General features: G+C 50.7%; 1 protein-coding gene across 2 annotated transcripts; it reads right to left on the bottom strand.

Moving 5' to 3' along the window:
- Window positions 1-2,450: 2,450 nt before the first annotated feature.
- Window positions 2,451-12,003, bottom strand: VSX1 (visual system homeobox 1). 2 transcript variants are annotated; one of them, XM_029219326.1, is made up of 5 exons: window positions 11,457-12,003; window positions 9,169-9,247; window positions 8,640-8,763; window positions 7,641-7,821; window positions 2,451-2,541 (listed from the first exon to the last, which is right to left on the bottom strand). In XM_029219326.1, the coding sequence occupies exons 1-5, from the start codon at window positions 11,878-11,880 to the stop codon at window positions 2,507-2,509; spliced, it is 843 nt and encodes a 280-aa protein (XP_029075159.1). In that variant the 5' UTR covers window positions 11,881-12,003; the 3' UTR covers window positions 2,451-2,506. The 2 variants fall into 2 exon arrangements, with proteins under 2 accessions (XP_029075159.1, XP_029075158.1); XM_029219325.1 differs by lacking the exon at window positions 2,451-2,541 and adding an exon at window positions 5,372-6,447.
- Window positions 12,004-14,301: the final 2,298 nt, after the last annotated feature.

The following is a 14,301-nucleotide window of genomic DNA, read 5'->3' as shown; positions in this document are numbered from 1 at the left end:
ACACCGCTTCCTCTGGGGCTGGCCCCTGGGGGTCCCAAAGAAATTAAACAGAGCCCAGCCCTGAAGGCACCAGCTGAGAATCCAGGAGGGTGTGTGTGGATTGAGCAGGGGCCCAATGAATCTGGATTGATTGATTGATTGTGGATTGATTGAATGGGAAGATGAGGGATAGAAAACAAAACAATCAAATTTCTAGTACCCAGTGCCCATTTTGACAAACTTTAAAGCTGGCCAACACTGCCACCTAGTGATGGATTCTGCCTTTAACTTCGAAGTTGCTTCAGGACCAGCGGACAGGAAGAACACAGCGCGGGCCTCGAAGCCACGTCTCCATCAAGGGAAGTCCAGGAGCATATCCTGAACAATGAGGCCCTCATCAACGAAGGCTAGTTGTGTCCAGAACAGCCCTGAACTTGAGGGACAGACAATCTGGGGAAGGAGAGGAGAGATCTAGTGTAAGCGGCAGAGAGAGATTAAGGTGGTGGACTGGGCATAGGGAATAGCGGGAATTATTTATTTTAAATGATGATAAATTGAAAAAAGATGAGGCCTTTGTGCCTGAGTCCGTGTGGGCTCCTATAACAAAGTATCATAAACTGGGCAGTTTAACCACAGAAAGGGTGGCTAACGAGACAGTTACATGACTGTAGACATTTCAAAGAGGAGACGACCACCGCGCTCAGTGGGTGGGTTGGAAGGATGGGTAGAAAAATTCCTCTACACAAACGTGTTCAAGCTGTGCTTTTAGATGTTTGACCCGCAAGTCAGGCCAGAGCACAGCCACATGCCTGCCAACAGGTGGCGCCAGCATGTTATTGGTGATGATTGATTTATTTATCCGTTTATTTTGATGGAAAGGGCGAAAAGGCAGCCAGCCTTGGATGAATTTTTAAGAAGTGGGGAGGATCCAAAGAAGTCAGAACGAAACCATGGGTCTCTACCGTTCCCTTTTGATAGATACCTTTTTTTTGGCTGCGTTGGGTCTTCTTTGCTGCACGCAGGCTTTCTCTAGTTGCCACAAGCGGGGGCTACTCTTCATTGTGGTGCGCGGGCTTCTAATTGCGGTGGCTTCTCTTGTTGCGGAGCACGGGCTCTAGGCTTCAGTAGTGTGGCACACGGGCTTAGTTGCTCCGTGGCATGTGGGATGTTCCCGGACCAGGGCTCGAATCCGTGTCCCTTGCATTGGCAGGCAGATTCTTAACCACTGTGCTACCAGGGAAGTCCCTTGATAGATATCTGTGTGGAAGCCTTAACTTGGAGGGTGCTTCTGTAAGAACAGCTTTGCACGCCTTTCCTTGGGCCCAGATGTCATGGGTGTGATTCTGCTCTCACCAGCCGGGTAATAGATTTGGGAAAGAATACAATACACTTGGGAGATCAGTGCTTTCTGTCCTAAGGTTGTTGAACCCTTTGCGTCATCGGGGAGCCCTGCACGTGGGGCGCGCACTAACAGGGACCATCAGTGGTGACAGGGACACAGCACGCTTATTTTGGGCAGAACACAGCTGTGTGAGAAACTCCCCAGAGGAGCAAACTTTGGCAACATCAGAGGGTGTAGCTGAAGGTGGTCATGCACCAAAACAGGGTATGCAGCAGCCTGTGGGGTCCCTGATGAAATCCTGTGAACGGGACCTGAATGAGCAGAAGTTAACATTGGAAAACAGAGAGTTTCACAGTAATTCTCTGAGAGCAGGTCTCCCTAGAGCTATACCCAAGACAAAATTCTTGGTCCCATTCCCAGGATTCTGAAACCTTTGCAATCCCTACTCAGCTTCCAAAGTGAGGCTCTAAGAATCCCAAGACCAATATCAGATCAATGGCCCAGGGTTCTTTGGCTGCCATTACACATGTGTCAAATCATGGCATTGTACACCTCAAACTTACACAATGGTCTATCAATCAATTATATCTCAATCAAGCTGGAAAAACAGAGATAAGGGGTCTGATGATGAATGCATCTTAATCTCAAACGGTTCGGAAAAACATAATGTGTGGACAGAGAGATGAGATGACAGATGGATGGAAAGAGGGGCTGAGGCTTGGTAAGCCTCGCTGAAGAAGGACCCACAAAACTGTCAGCAAAATAAAATGGTTGTTTTGAACCACAGCCTTGGGGCAACTGAAGCATCTTCTAGACCCAAACATCTAAAAGCTTTATAGTTCTGCCTTTCACATTTGTCTAATCCACCTGCACATATTTTCCCGTGAGGTGTGAAACTGATGTCCATTTCATTTTTCCCCGTTTGGATAAACAATTGTCCCAATAACATATCAAACAGTGAGCCCTTTCCTTCGTGGCCGGCCTTGCCACCTCTGTATCCGCATGCGCGTATGCTCCCTGCTATTGGGTCTGTCTGCTTCCCCAGCCAGCACTCTCAGGCCTGACCGTACAGCTTCACCCAAGTGTCCACATGCGGCAGAGCAAGTCGCCGCCTCCGTCTGCTTCAAGGCTGGCTTAGCGCTTCTGGCCCTGAGCCTTATAAACTTGAGAATCAGCTCAGCAAGTTCACTTAATTTCTCTGCAGCTCAGTTTCTCACCTGCTGTGAGAATAAAAAAAGACAATATGGACATGATTTGTAGACCACAGAGAATGATAGTTTTAGTTTATTGTATTTATACTGGTAAACTTAAGAAAACGACACTGATTGCTATATCTTGTTCTTCTGTCATTTCTGAAAATATCTCCTGGAGTCACGCATGTTTCTCAGGCACTGATGTGCTGCTCCTGTCACCAAAGTGCAGCGGGGGTGACACTGGTTCATAGTAGGAATCTGTCCAAATTGGCCTTGCTAAAATTATAATTTTTAAAAAATCTCCTTTTAGGCTTTTATAGCCACATTTCAGCTGGAAAGCAATTTTGAAAGCTGGAAACAATTCAGTCCTGCTGTCAGTGGTCAGATTCCAATTTGCTGCATGATTTGAGTAAGGGCTGAAGGGGACTGTGTGTTTCCTGTCACGTTGGCACTTCTGTTGAACTGACAGGAGATGCAGGCAAAATACGGACTCTATCCTTAAACGTTTTCATTGTATTTTTAAATGAGATTTTGTCCTGTGTGTGCTTAGCCCTAAATTGAGAAAGAGGAATTTCTATTTTAATAATAATATTAATAATCACTATTTTATTATATTTTTACATACTAACTTTACAAAGCTTAGAAAATATGAAAAAAAGACCAAAAGTATCCATTTACCATGATCCAAAGATAAATGCTCTGAACGTTTCAAAGGAATTTCATCTGCCTTCTCTTCTTTTTTAGTGTCACATATACTATTTCAAATCCTGCCTGTGGCCAGCCTGTCCCTTGGCTGGTCAGCGGCCACTCCTTTTTCTTCTTTGCTGGAAGGAGCCCAAATATACTTAGCTTTAGGGCGAGAGAAGCTTGGGGAACGCAGGTGCATTTTTGGTCTTAGCCCAACGAGGACTTCTGCCCCCTTGACTCACGATTGGTTTAGGCCCAAGAGTGACAGAAGTTCTGACCAATGGGGAGTGAGGAAGCCTGTCGAGCGCCAAGCACCCTGGCCTGGACAAACAGGACAGGCGAAGGAGGCAGAAGGACAGACCCTACCTGGGTCCCCCAGCTGCTGGAAGGCCCAGCCCAGATTTAAAGTCACCGGACAGTGCATGGTTGTCCACGTTGGGCATGTCCTTCTCCTGTGCCCAGCGGCCCCCAGGTGGAGTTCTGCTGTGCCCCTGGGACTCTTCTTAAACGCTGTTTGCACAGTGTTCCAACCGGTTATTATCCCATGATTTACTTAGTGGATCCCATGTTGCTAAATAATGATGATGACAAGTGTTCTCACTGGGGTCTTGATACTAATGGGAATGCCAGTAATAGTGTAACAATAGTATTTATTTTGCTCTTTCTCTACCATGCTGGAAACAAAGGTAAGCACTTTACTCACATCCTTCCATTTAATCTCCACGAAAACAAGGGTGTTCTATTATGATCCCCATTTTATGACTGAAAACACTGAGACATTAGTGTCCTTATACATTTTAAATGGTCTATATTACTGGTTCTAGTCCCTTTCTCTTTTGCCTCTTCCTATTTTCTCCTTTTTTAGATAATTTTGCCTAGAAATTTGTCCACTATTTGTATAGTTCTATAGCAGTTAAGTTTCTTTATTTCATTTTTATTCTGCTTTACATAGTTTTTTCTACTTGTATCCTTTTTTGGGTTCGTTTAGGAGTTTTCAATCAGCAACTTCTTTTTATAATTACGTTTAATTTTTTTTTAATTTTTAAAATTTATTTTTGGCTGCGTTGGGTCTTTGTTGCTGCGCATGGGTTTTCTCTAGTTGTGGCGAGTGGGGGCTACTCTTCACTGCGGTGCACAGGCTTCTCATTGTGGTGGCTTCTCTTGTTGTGGAGCACGGGCTCTAGGCGTGCGTGCTTCAGTAGTTGTGGCTTGTGGGCTCAGTAGTTGTGGCACACGGGCTTAGTTGCTCCATGGCATGTGGGATGTTCCCGGACCAGGGCTCGAACCCATGTCTCCTGCATCGGCAGGCGGATTCTTAACCACTGAGCCACCAGGGAAGCCCCCACATGGCAACATTTCATGAACATCTTTCCATGTAAGTATGCCTCATTGTTATCATTTTTAGTGGCTGCATAATATTTTATTTTATGCGTGTGCTGTATGTAAGTTGCACAGGTTACTATCTCCCTCCCCCAAACTCAAGCCTGGATAAATAGGAAGAGAGATGGAGGCAAGAATCTGAGAACCGGCCTGAGGCAGCAGAGGGCCCAGAACAGGTGTGGCCACATCGCTCAGGGCCTGCTCTGCAGGTCCAGCAGGACAGAGAGAAGGTGACTTCCAGATTCTTCCCAGCACCTGCCCTCCCGCCGTCAGCCCCAGGCTTCAGCTGAGCTCTTGGTGCCAGAATGAATGAGAGAAGGTGGGGCTCACTGTTAGCTGCTGTTGCTGCAGTAAGGATAGGTGACATTTAATTTTCACAAAAGTCTGGGACAATCACAGGATAAGAGAAACAGACCAAAGGAAGGAAACTGTGTTTTCTCATCCGGAGAGACGGCAGAGCTAGGCCCAGCCCGAAGGGTGGCAGCGCCCATTCCCAGAGGAAGCCACCTGCTTAGAGGGTCCTCACCCTCCTCCCCACGCTTTCTTCTTCAAGGAGAGCGGTATTTCCCCCTCAGCCTCCCCATCAGCAAGGTGTAAGCTCTGGACTCTGAACTCAGAAAAGAGAATTAAGACACCGGCGCTGCCCCATAGGAGTTTACAGAGCGACACAGGGTAAGTGCTGCAGCCCGAGCGTGAAACACTTGGGGTATGTTTCCAGGCTAACGGAGGCACCCTCGGCAGGGCCAGCAGGAGGTGCACGTGCAGACAGAGGGGGTGTGTGAGACACCAACACACCACAAAACGTTTATTTTAAAATAATAAATAAAGGAAAGGAAATACAGGCGAGGAAACATTCACGAAATCAAGTCACTAAAGTGCTCTCAAACATAAATTTTAAAAAACCAAGAAGCCTGGTCTGAACTTAAAACACTGTTTATAGATATTCAACAGTTGTTCAGATATGGTCCTGTGCTGTTTCAGAAGGGAAGAGAGAGAGGACTTTCTTGGTTGGAATGACAGACCCGATCAAATGACACTCAGGAGGACATAGAATCATTGCCTAACAAGAAAATGAAAAAGTCCAAAGCCAAGTTCAAGGTAAAAATGTTATGTTTCATTCATATGAGTTCTGCATGAAGTCTTCAGTATCTATGAAGATATGTGATTCTCTGTAGGTTAAATAATTTTGTATTTTTGGATTCAGCGTAAGGACAGCAGACTTAACCTGTGAGTCTACACAGTATATTGAACCAAATCTTGGGATGTCTGGCAGTGAAAATGGGTTTTGGACTTAATATCCTCCCTCCTCAAGTTCTACAGAAGAGAATAAAAGTTTTACACCAAATTAACTGATTCATGTGCCTTTAAGGAATGATTTCCATTCTAGAATGAAATGGAATTTTCCATAAGTCACCATTTGTCTTCTTAAAGCAAGTGGCATTGCATTTCATCCTGACACCGGAAGAAGAAAATCCAACTGAGAGTATTTGTCTTCGACAACTTTTGTCTTTTGAAAAAAGCTGGTGAGGAATGTGCACATTTCCAGCCTTTGGTGGGGGAGAGGGGACCTGCAGCCTCATAAGGCCCCCTCCTTCCCTGGCTGGAGCCCCTCTAGCCCCTCAGAGTCTGAACATCCTTGGGTACCAGACCCCTGCTGCGCTCTCTTGGTCTCCTGACGTGTGGTGCTGGAGAGATCAATGGCCACGTCTTCCAAGCCGCTCTCAGGGCTGCCTTCCTCCAAGCCCCTCTGGGGTCCTGCCTGATGTGGGCTAGAACCTTCCTTGAGATGGTCAGAGCCCCAGAGTCCTGCCAGCTTTTCTTCACTTTCTGCTTTCCTTATCATCCCTGTGGATTTTTTATGCATCCCTTGCAAAAAAGGAAAATAAATAAAAACAGATATCTCTAAATATAGCAATTAAGTCAATTTCTTCCATGTCACTGTTCTCTAAATCCCATTAGAATTTCCCTTATTGGTACCTATCTTGGGGCCTGCAGGAGAGTCTCATAGGTAACTCTCAACATCAAGCGTTGTAGACTGGTGTCTGCCAGCTGGACACAGCCAGCAAAGTGCCTTGTTTGGATGACATGGTGACTTTTAAATTTTTATTTTAAAACTTGTTGGCAACATTTTAAAATCAGGAGATTTACATCAAAAGTCAAACTTCCAGCTTCTCTCAAAAAGTCAGATGTCTGGCAGCACGAGGCCCAGTTTCTTGTTCGGCCACAGACCTGCGGACTCAGTAAGCTCCACCCCACCTGCTCGTGTAAACTCAGAGGGGTGGGCCCGGTTACCTGCCCAAAGTTCCCTCCAGGCTCTCCAACCCTTGAGGGCAAAGGTGATTGGTTTTTTCAGTTCCGGCACAGTGTCAGGTGGGTAGGGGTTCAAAAAGTGTTTGCTGAACAAAACCCCTCCTCCTCCCCAGCCTAAAATGCCCCCTCGGCCCCCTAACCCTAGTCTCACACCCTGCCCAGCATGCCGTCTGTCACTCATTCCTCCAAGCCCGAGTGTCTCTGGTAACAGCCAACAGACCAGTAAGGGTGCCAGCTCCTCAGAATGCCCAGCCTCAAAGCTTGGACCTCACCAGTGAAGACTGTTCCAGCACCAAGAACTAGGGGACAGAACAGCTACACGGCAGATTATTAATGGCCGTGCCAGGACCAGGAACTAGACCTCCTGAATCCAGGGTGCAAGGGGTTAACAGTCTGCAGGTTCACTGCCTGCGCCTTCCCGCTTCCTATTACCATGAGCTCTGAACTGTATGGTTTCCAAAACCTCTAACAGCTCTCAACATTTGGGAAACATATTTCATATAATGAAAGTGTGTCATTCCACTCATAAAACCAGGGCCTGATTGGACCTGTCTACACACTGCCTACGTAGTTCCAATGAAAAATAAGGCAACTGATCAGAGTCCAAGCCTTGTAATTCATTAAGAATCGGATGTGATATTCTGGGCCTGAATCTGAGTAAATTTACATTGCTTGGCTTGGCAACGGCCACCGGGCATGGGGACCCCAACATCTCTGGCAGGACGCGGCCACAGGACCCTCTTCCTTACCCAGGAGCCAGGGCACACAGGAGCCCAGCAGGCCGCCCTCCGCGGAGCCGAGGACTGAGTCGGGCAGCGGGATGCAGTGTCGCACCATCGCCCCGTAGAGCCCGTACTCAGCCATCACGCTGCTGCCGTCCCAGCGCTTCTCCCGCTTCCGCCACTTGGCCCGCCGGTTTTGAAACCAGACCTGGATTGAGGCGGGAGGGGAAGCAGAAGGGCTTACGGGAGGAGACCCCAGCACAGAGGGGCACAGGTGCACCCTCTTGGGGGCACCTGGGACCCAGGCCTTTCTCGTGGCTCGCAGGACTGGTCGTGCTGGGTGATCGGGACCAATTTCCACCGAGGTTTCCACGGAGTCAGGGATGACAAAACAAAATCAGAGTATCCCACAGTGTGTAAAGAAGTCGATTTTTACACTGATGGGAGCAGTTCACCAGGGCAATGGTCTCGTCTAACCTCGGTTGTTGGATTGCTTTATCTTAATAATAGTGTCGACTATTGTTAGGCTGTTTAAAAAGAGTGAGTGGCATATCTTCTGACCTGGCGAGGATGTGCTGTCAGCACAGAGGCTGAGGCACACACAGGACGGCTTTCTATAAAGACAAAGACCAATCCTGTGTGCCTGTGAGTACATGTTCCAGGGCCAGATGTGCATATGGCATGGGGGCAGTTTGCAGAAAAGCCTCGTCAGGCTATTTACACTGGTTTCTTTGAGGGTTTGCAATGGAGTGATAGTCATTTTTTCATTAATATCTTGACATAGTTTCTAGATGCAGCACACACTGTGTAATTTTTAAGAGTGATTTAATAAAAGGAAAAAAGGCTTGAAGGTTACAGGGGTCATCCTCTCTAAATGAACACAAAGGAAAGCTCTAGCATCTAAGTAACCTGCGGTTTGGGTGCGGAGGGGGAAGTGCTGGGCTGTTTAGAGGTGGCTATGGGCTGACTCACTGCTTGTAAGGGCAGCATGTTCTCTGTGGTGTCTCTGGGTGGTGGGACCTGCACCTGTATTCGGTCTTCGGGGAGTTCGGTCTTCACGGCCAGCATTTCCCGGGCGTACACATCAGGGTAGTGGGCCTCGCTGAAGGCCTTCTCCAGCTCTTCCAGCTGGTGGGCGGTGAAGACGGTCCTGGAGGGAGACCCGAACACACACGTGGGCACATGTCCACAGGAGACTGCAAGGCTTCCAGCCTCAGAGGACCCCATGCCTGGCCCCTCTTGGTCTACTTCATGAAAACTGGATGCCCCACCTCTGAATGATTAGCCTCTGGAAAGTCCACAATTTAATTCAGACCAAACAAAGTTCTTTAGGTCTTTTTTTCTCCTCAGTGAATTCCATCAACTCATTCTAGGAAGACCCATTTTAAAGGCCCGCAAAATTGTATCTTTAAAATGCTACCAAGGCTGACCTGCAGCCCCCAGGGAATTGAATTACATTCCCAAATGGCTACTGAGCCCTTCCCGCTGCTGCCCTAATGCAGGGCCAGCTGATTCTCAGGCACTGTGTCCCAAGGAAAGGGGTGAGGGCAGGTACCTATGCCTCCGCTTCTTCCTCTTGCCGGGGGCGGGGGACGCCTTCAGGTCACTCCTGTCTTCACATGGGCTGTCCTCATCTGTGAGCACAAGGAGAGAGGGAGGACTTTCAAGGTGAGCATATTTTTCACTTTGTTTTCTGGATTTTACTTTGAGTACTGACGCTGTGAATCTGTTGGGGATGTGAATATTTACAAGTTCGCATTTTTCACACCACGCTCCAGATGCTGAGCTTAGCACTGCTCGTGCATTATCACCGTTCTTCTCCATAAATTAAAAGAACTCCAAGGCAGCTGCTTTTATTATTCTCTTTTTACAGAGGAGGAAACCAAGGCACAGAGAGATTAAGTAACTTGCCCAAGGTCACACAGGTAGTCAACAGTGGGGTTGGGATTCAAACCCCAGACTGTGTGAAGCCAAAGCTACTTGAACACTAATTGCATTTCCTGTCCCTTCAGCTTCCAAATTCATCCCCTTCCTTCTGCCTCTACCTCACCTTCCTCATCTTAACCAATACACCAACATTTCTCAAAGGGAGGACGGAGGTTTGTGACATCAGACCCTCATCAGAGCTGGCCCCCTGCCCTGCTGTACCGATTCCAAACCTCTGGAAGTGGGATCTGGGAAATTCATTCTTGGCAAATGTGCCCAGATGATTCATAGATGGCAGGTGAAATAATTTTAAGAACCCAATCCACTATGCTTTATCTTTTGAAATCCATTATATCAAAAGATCTAGATTGAAAGGAAGGTTAGAAGACCAAACTATTGTCAGGTTCATTGTTAAAAAGCATATTTGCTTCAAAACACTAAAAAGTGAATTAAGAAATCCAAAAATAGTAAAATAATGTCAGTTTTACTCCTACATCAATTACTTCACCAGAAAAATTGGATTATAATATTATGCTATCCATGCTGTCCAATCTGGTATACCAATAGATATATAAGGTTATTGAGACGTGAAATGTGGCCAGTCTGAATTGAGACCAGCTGTAAATGTGAAATAGTCAGTGGATTTTGAAGACCTAATACCCCCAAAAGTAAAATATTAATAATTTTTATATTGAGTACATGTAAAACGACAATGTTTGGTATGTATTGGATTAAATAAGATAGAGTATTTAAATTTGTTTCAACTATTTGTTTTTCCTTTTTAACGTGGCTTTGAGAAATCGTTACTCGCAGTCACATGATGTTTCTACTGGACGGTGTTGGTCTTGGTCTTGAGAAACGCCCTCACAGACTAGGATGCGGTTGCATTTTGCCTTTAGTTTTATGGTCCTCACATGGAAAGAGCCCATCCTATGAAGGTGGTTCCTGCATTTTTAGTGAAACAACTAATAGTGGGGTTCATTTGATCTTACCTAGACACTCATGAAACAAAGTCTTTTTAGAGCTGGGTGGACGCTGGCCTGCCTGCTGATCCCGTCTGCTTACTTTTTTTTTTTTTTTTTGCCTCGCTGCGGGGCATGCAGGACCTTAGTTGTTCCCGGACCACTGCACCTCCAGGGAAGTCCCCCGCCTGCTTCCTTTAATCAGCAGTGGAGACCACTACACTCTTTCTGCCTCGGCTGCCTGGATGCTCAGCTCTGCGGTCCGCTACATAGTTTCTCTCCGTCCACCCCTTCTCGTGTAATTCTCCGTTCTCTTCCCCCACACCCCAAACCTCTCGATTTCTCGGCCCTGTCTTTGTAGATTTCCATTGCTCCCTTCTGTTCCCCACAATCCACCCCGACTTCTCTAAGGAGCTGGGCACAGCTACCATAAGACGGGCGAGCTCGCTTCTCACGTGCTGGAAGGAGGGGAGAAGCGCGGTACCCAGACTCGCTTTTCAGCACAGGGAGGACAGTTCCAGGCCTCCGCCCCGCGCTCTCCAAGAGCCGGACAATTCGTCAATCAATTCAACAAACCCTCCAGCTCTGGCGGGCACCGGGTTCTGTGCCACTGACAAACGAGGCAGGGCCAGGCCTCCCGCCCTCTGCCATTCCCAGAGGCCGAGCCTCGCGCGGGCACGGGGGAAAGGCCCCCGGAGACCGCGGCCGGGTCGCTGAGACCCCAGGGTGGGTCCAGACCGGGTGGTGGTGGTGTCCGCGGGACCAGACCCTTAGGAGGAGAGGTCAGGGGCAGAGGGCGCGGCTGCGAGAATGCCTTCCCCGGCGAGGCCACGCTCTGGGGTCCCGACTTCCCTAGATCTGGGGGGCTGCGTTGGGCTTGGCGGGGCCCCAGAGTGTCACCCTGCGCGCCCGAGCCGAGGGAAGGGACAGGAGTGGCACGGACTGGCCTCCTTACCGGACGTCGAGACGCTCTCGCTGCGCTTCTGGCGGGCGGCCGGGGTCGGCGGGCGGCCGGGGACTTGCGGGGCGCTGGGCTCAGGCCCCTCGGGCGGCAGGAAGGGCACGTCTGCGAGGAGGAGGCAGGGCGCCCGGGCGGCCGCAGGGGGCTGCGCGCCGAAGCCGCAGAGGAGGCCGAGTCCCAGAGGGAGGGCCCCGCGCGCCAAGCAGGAGCCCCAGAGCCGTGGACCCGCGCAGGGCGCGGCCGCGGGACCTTCGCAGCCGGATCCCGGCCCGGAGCCAGCAGGTGCGGGCAGCTCAGCCTCCAGGCCCAGCAGGTCGGTGATGGCAAAGCCCCGGGGGCGCGAGCCGGTGGGCGGGCCTCCGGGCACCAGTGCCCTGCTCCTGGCACGCCCGTCGGAAAGCGCGTCTCGACCGGTCATGGCTTCTTAGGCGGCGAGGCTGGACCTTCTCTCGGTAACCTTTGCGGAGGGGGCGCAGCTCTGAGGACGATTTATAGAGTCGGGCGCCAGGAGGGCTCCAATCAGCGGGGCGCGGATGCGTCACGCCTTGGACCCCGCGAGATGGGGACGCCACCAGTTGCCCTCCCTTCGGTCGCCGCCCTCCCAGCTGCGGTCCCCTCAATCAGCTCCCTCTCCCCTCTCCTTTCCAGTTGTCCCCCTGCCCACCCCCACTCCCGTTCTCGGTGGGAGGAAAATAGGCAGCAGACAACTCTATTCCTAAAATAGAGTCGTCCCCTCCCTAAACCTCTACTCTGAAAGCCGCAGGTTCCAGATCCCGATTCTGTTCTCTCCCCTTCCTGATACTCCGGCGGAGGCCCCGCTCGCAGCCTCCCTGAAGCCTCCCTCCCCGCATCCAGTCACCCATTAAGACCAAGGCCCCATTCCCAGCCACACTCTCAACACTACCAATATGACCCCCTCCAGCCCTCCAACGCCACCGCTGGAGGCAAGGCCTTCCCCGAAAATCCCCAAGGGGAAAGGAGTGGAAAACGTTCATTTAACCCGTGCCCACTCCAACTCCAGCCAAACCCACCCCAGCGTTCTAATGGCCGAGCCGTCCGGGTCGCAAAATTCACACACTGAAGGAGCTGAAGAAGTAGAGAGAGGCGGGAGCGGCCGGGCCGGGCCAGGGCGTAGGAGAAGGGCGCCAGGTTTTGCAAACTGCATTACAGGAGGTCCAGTGAAATCAGAATTTCAGATGAACTGTGATTCTTTTAAATTATAAGTGTGTACCAGTATTTTATCTGGCGACCCCTAAGTGGGGATGGTAAATTGGAAAATAGGGCCTGTCTACTGGGACCCACCCCTCTTCATAGAGGCTAACAAATTATTGTCAGATTTTATGACTATTCAAAGAAAGCGTGATTTTCACGTGCAGCGCCCATATTTGTTAAAGTGGGCGCGAAACGAAACACGTGGGTAAACCTCTCCTGGATCGCACTCCGAAAATTTGAGCCCACCCAACCTGAATCGCTCGGAACCCTGAGCCCACCCTTCTCCAACGCGGAACCCGGGAAGCAGAATCTCTCAGTCCCGCCCCTGAGGGCGAGCGGCCAGGCGGGCGCCCAGCGAGGGGTGCGGTAGCTCGCACAGCGCCGCGCGGACGCCCCACGGGTCTCTGCGCGCACCATCAGCACAGCCGGAGCCGGAGTCGGACGCCGAGCCGAGCGGGGATGAGCCGGAGCCCGAGCCAAACCGGAACCCGAGCCGAGGAGGAACCCGAGCTGGAGCCGAACCCGGCAAAGTGGATCTACAGCTGGCTGCGCCTCGGGGTGGGTCCTCTGCAAACCTGAGGATTAAACGAGGGGCTTCCGATAAAGATAATTACAAGAGGCTGCGCATTAACTTTTCATTATTAAAAGAAGACCCAAATCTCCCCCTCGCAAGCTGTTCCCGGGATTAGCAAAACAATAACTTTCCTTTGGGATAATTGTCCTTTGAGTCGCTCGGGGTCGGGGGTGGCTTTAGACGCCAGCGTCGTTTTTGGCTCCGCCAGGAATTTCTCCCTAAATTTATCTCTGGGTTTAGGGGAAGGTGTTAGGGGTACAGGACCCAGCCAAGATGCTCTGGCTCTTGGCCCGGCAGAGCAGAAGTTTGTAAATCAGAATTTGGGGCCTCAGTTAAGGAAGACAGCTAACGATGCACGCATTTGCAGACGTCCGGAGCAGGCAGGCTGGACAATTGGCCTTGAGGTGGCCCCGCCCGGGACATTTGCAAGGGCCGGTCTCAGAGGCAGACGTGTGCGCCGCACCGGCAGCTTGGAGGGCCGACGGCGCCCCCTCGCCTGGGCCCGGGTCTCGAAGTTTCTGTCCCTCAGCCTCTGTCAGAGGAGGCCTCGAGTAGATGGCCAGGGACCCAGAGGTAGCAAAAGGCCATCCGGGAGGAGGCCAACTTCGACAGCACCACACGGTGACCGCCACTCAGTGCCAACAGCACACCGGTTTCCAACCCCTTCGGAAGGATATTATAAACCCCATTTTGCAGATGAGAGAACCTGAGGTGTATTAACCCGCTCACACCTGACACGGAGAGAGAAATCGGGAGAGCAAAGCGAAGCAGAGAGAGACCCCGAGAGCCCCGAGGTTGGAGCTATAAGGGGACCTTGCAATTCCTGAACAGAAGAGTCACTGCCCCCTCCTCCGGCCACACCGCGGGAGGGACCAGGATGGAGGGAGCGCTGAACCCCGGGCGCCTTCCTTTCCGCGGCGTGGCGGCGGCGGGAGCGCGGCGCGGGCGGGCATTCTTACTGCCCCCTCCCGGGTAAGAAGCGCCGCGCCCCGCTACGCTAATCCGCGCCACCGCTCCCACCCCTAGCTCCTGCGGGTCCACCCGCGCCCCTTG

The sequence above is a fragment of the Monodon monoceros genome, unplaced genomic scaffold (assembly GCF_005190385.1).
Source record: "Monodon monoceros isolate NGI ecotype Baffin Bay Population unplaced genomic scaffold, NGI_Narwhal_1 Super_Scaffold_13, whole genome shotgun sequence".
In the NCBI taxonomy this organism is placed as follows: Eukaryota; Metazoa; Chordata; class Mammalia; order Artiodactyla; family Monodontidae; genus Monodon; species Monodon monoceros.
The sequence above is the reverse complement of the archived record's forward strand: the minus strand, read 5'-3'. Positions and strand labels throughout refer to the sequence as shown.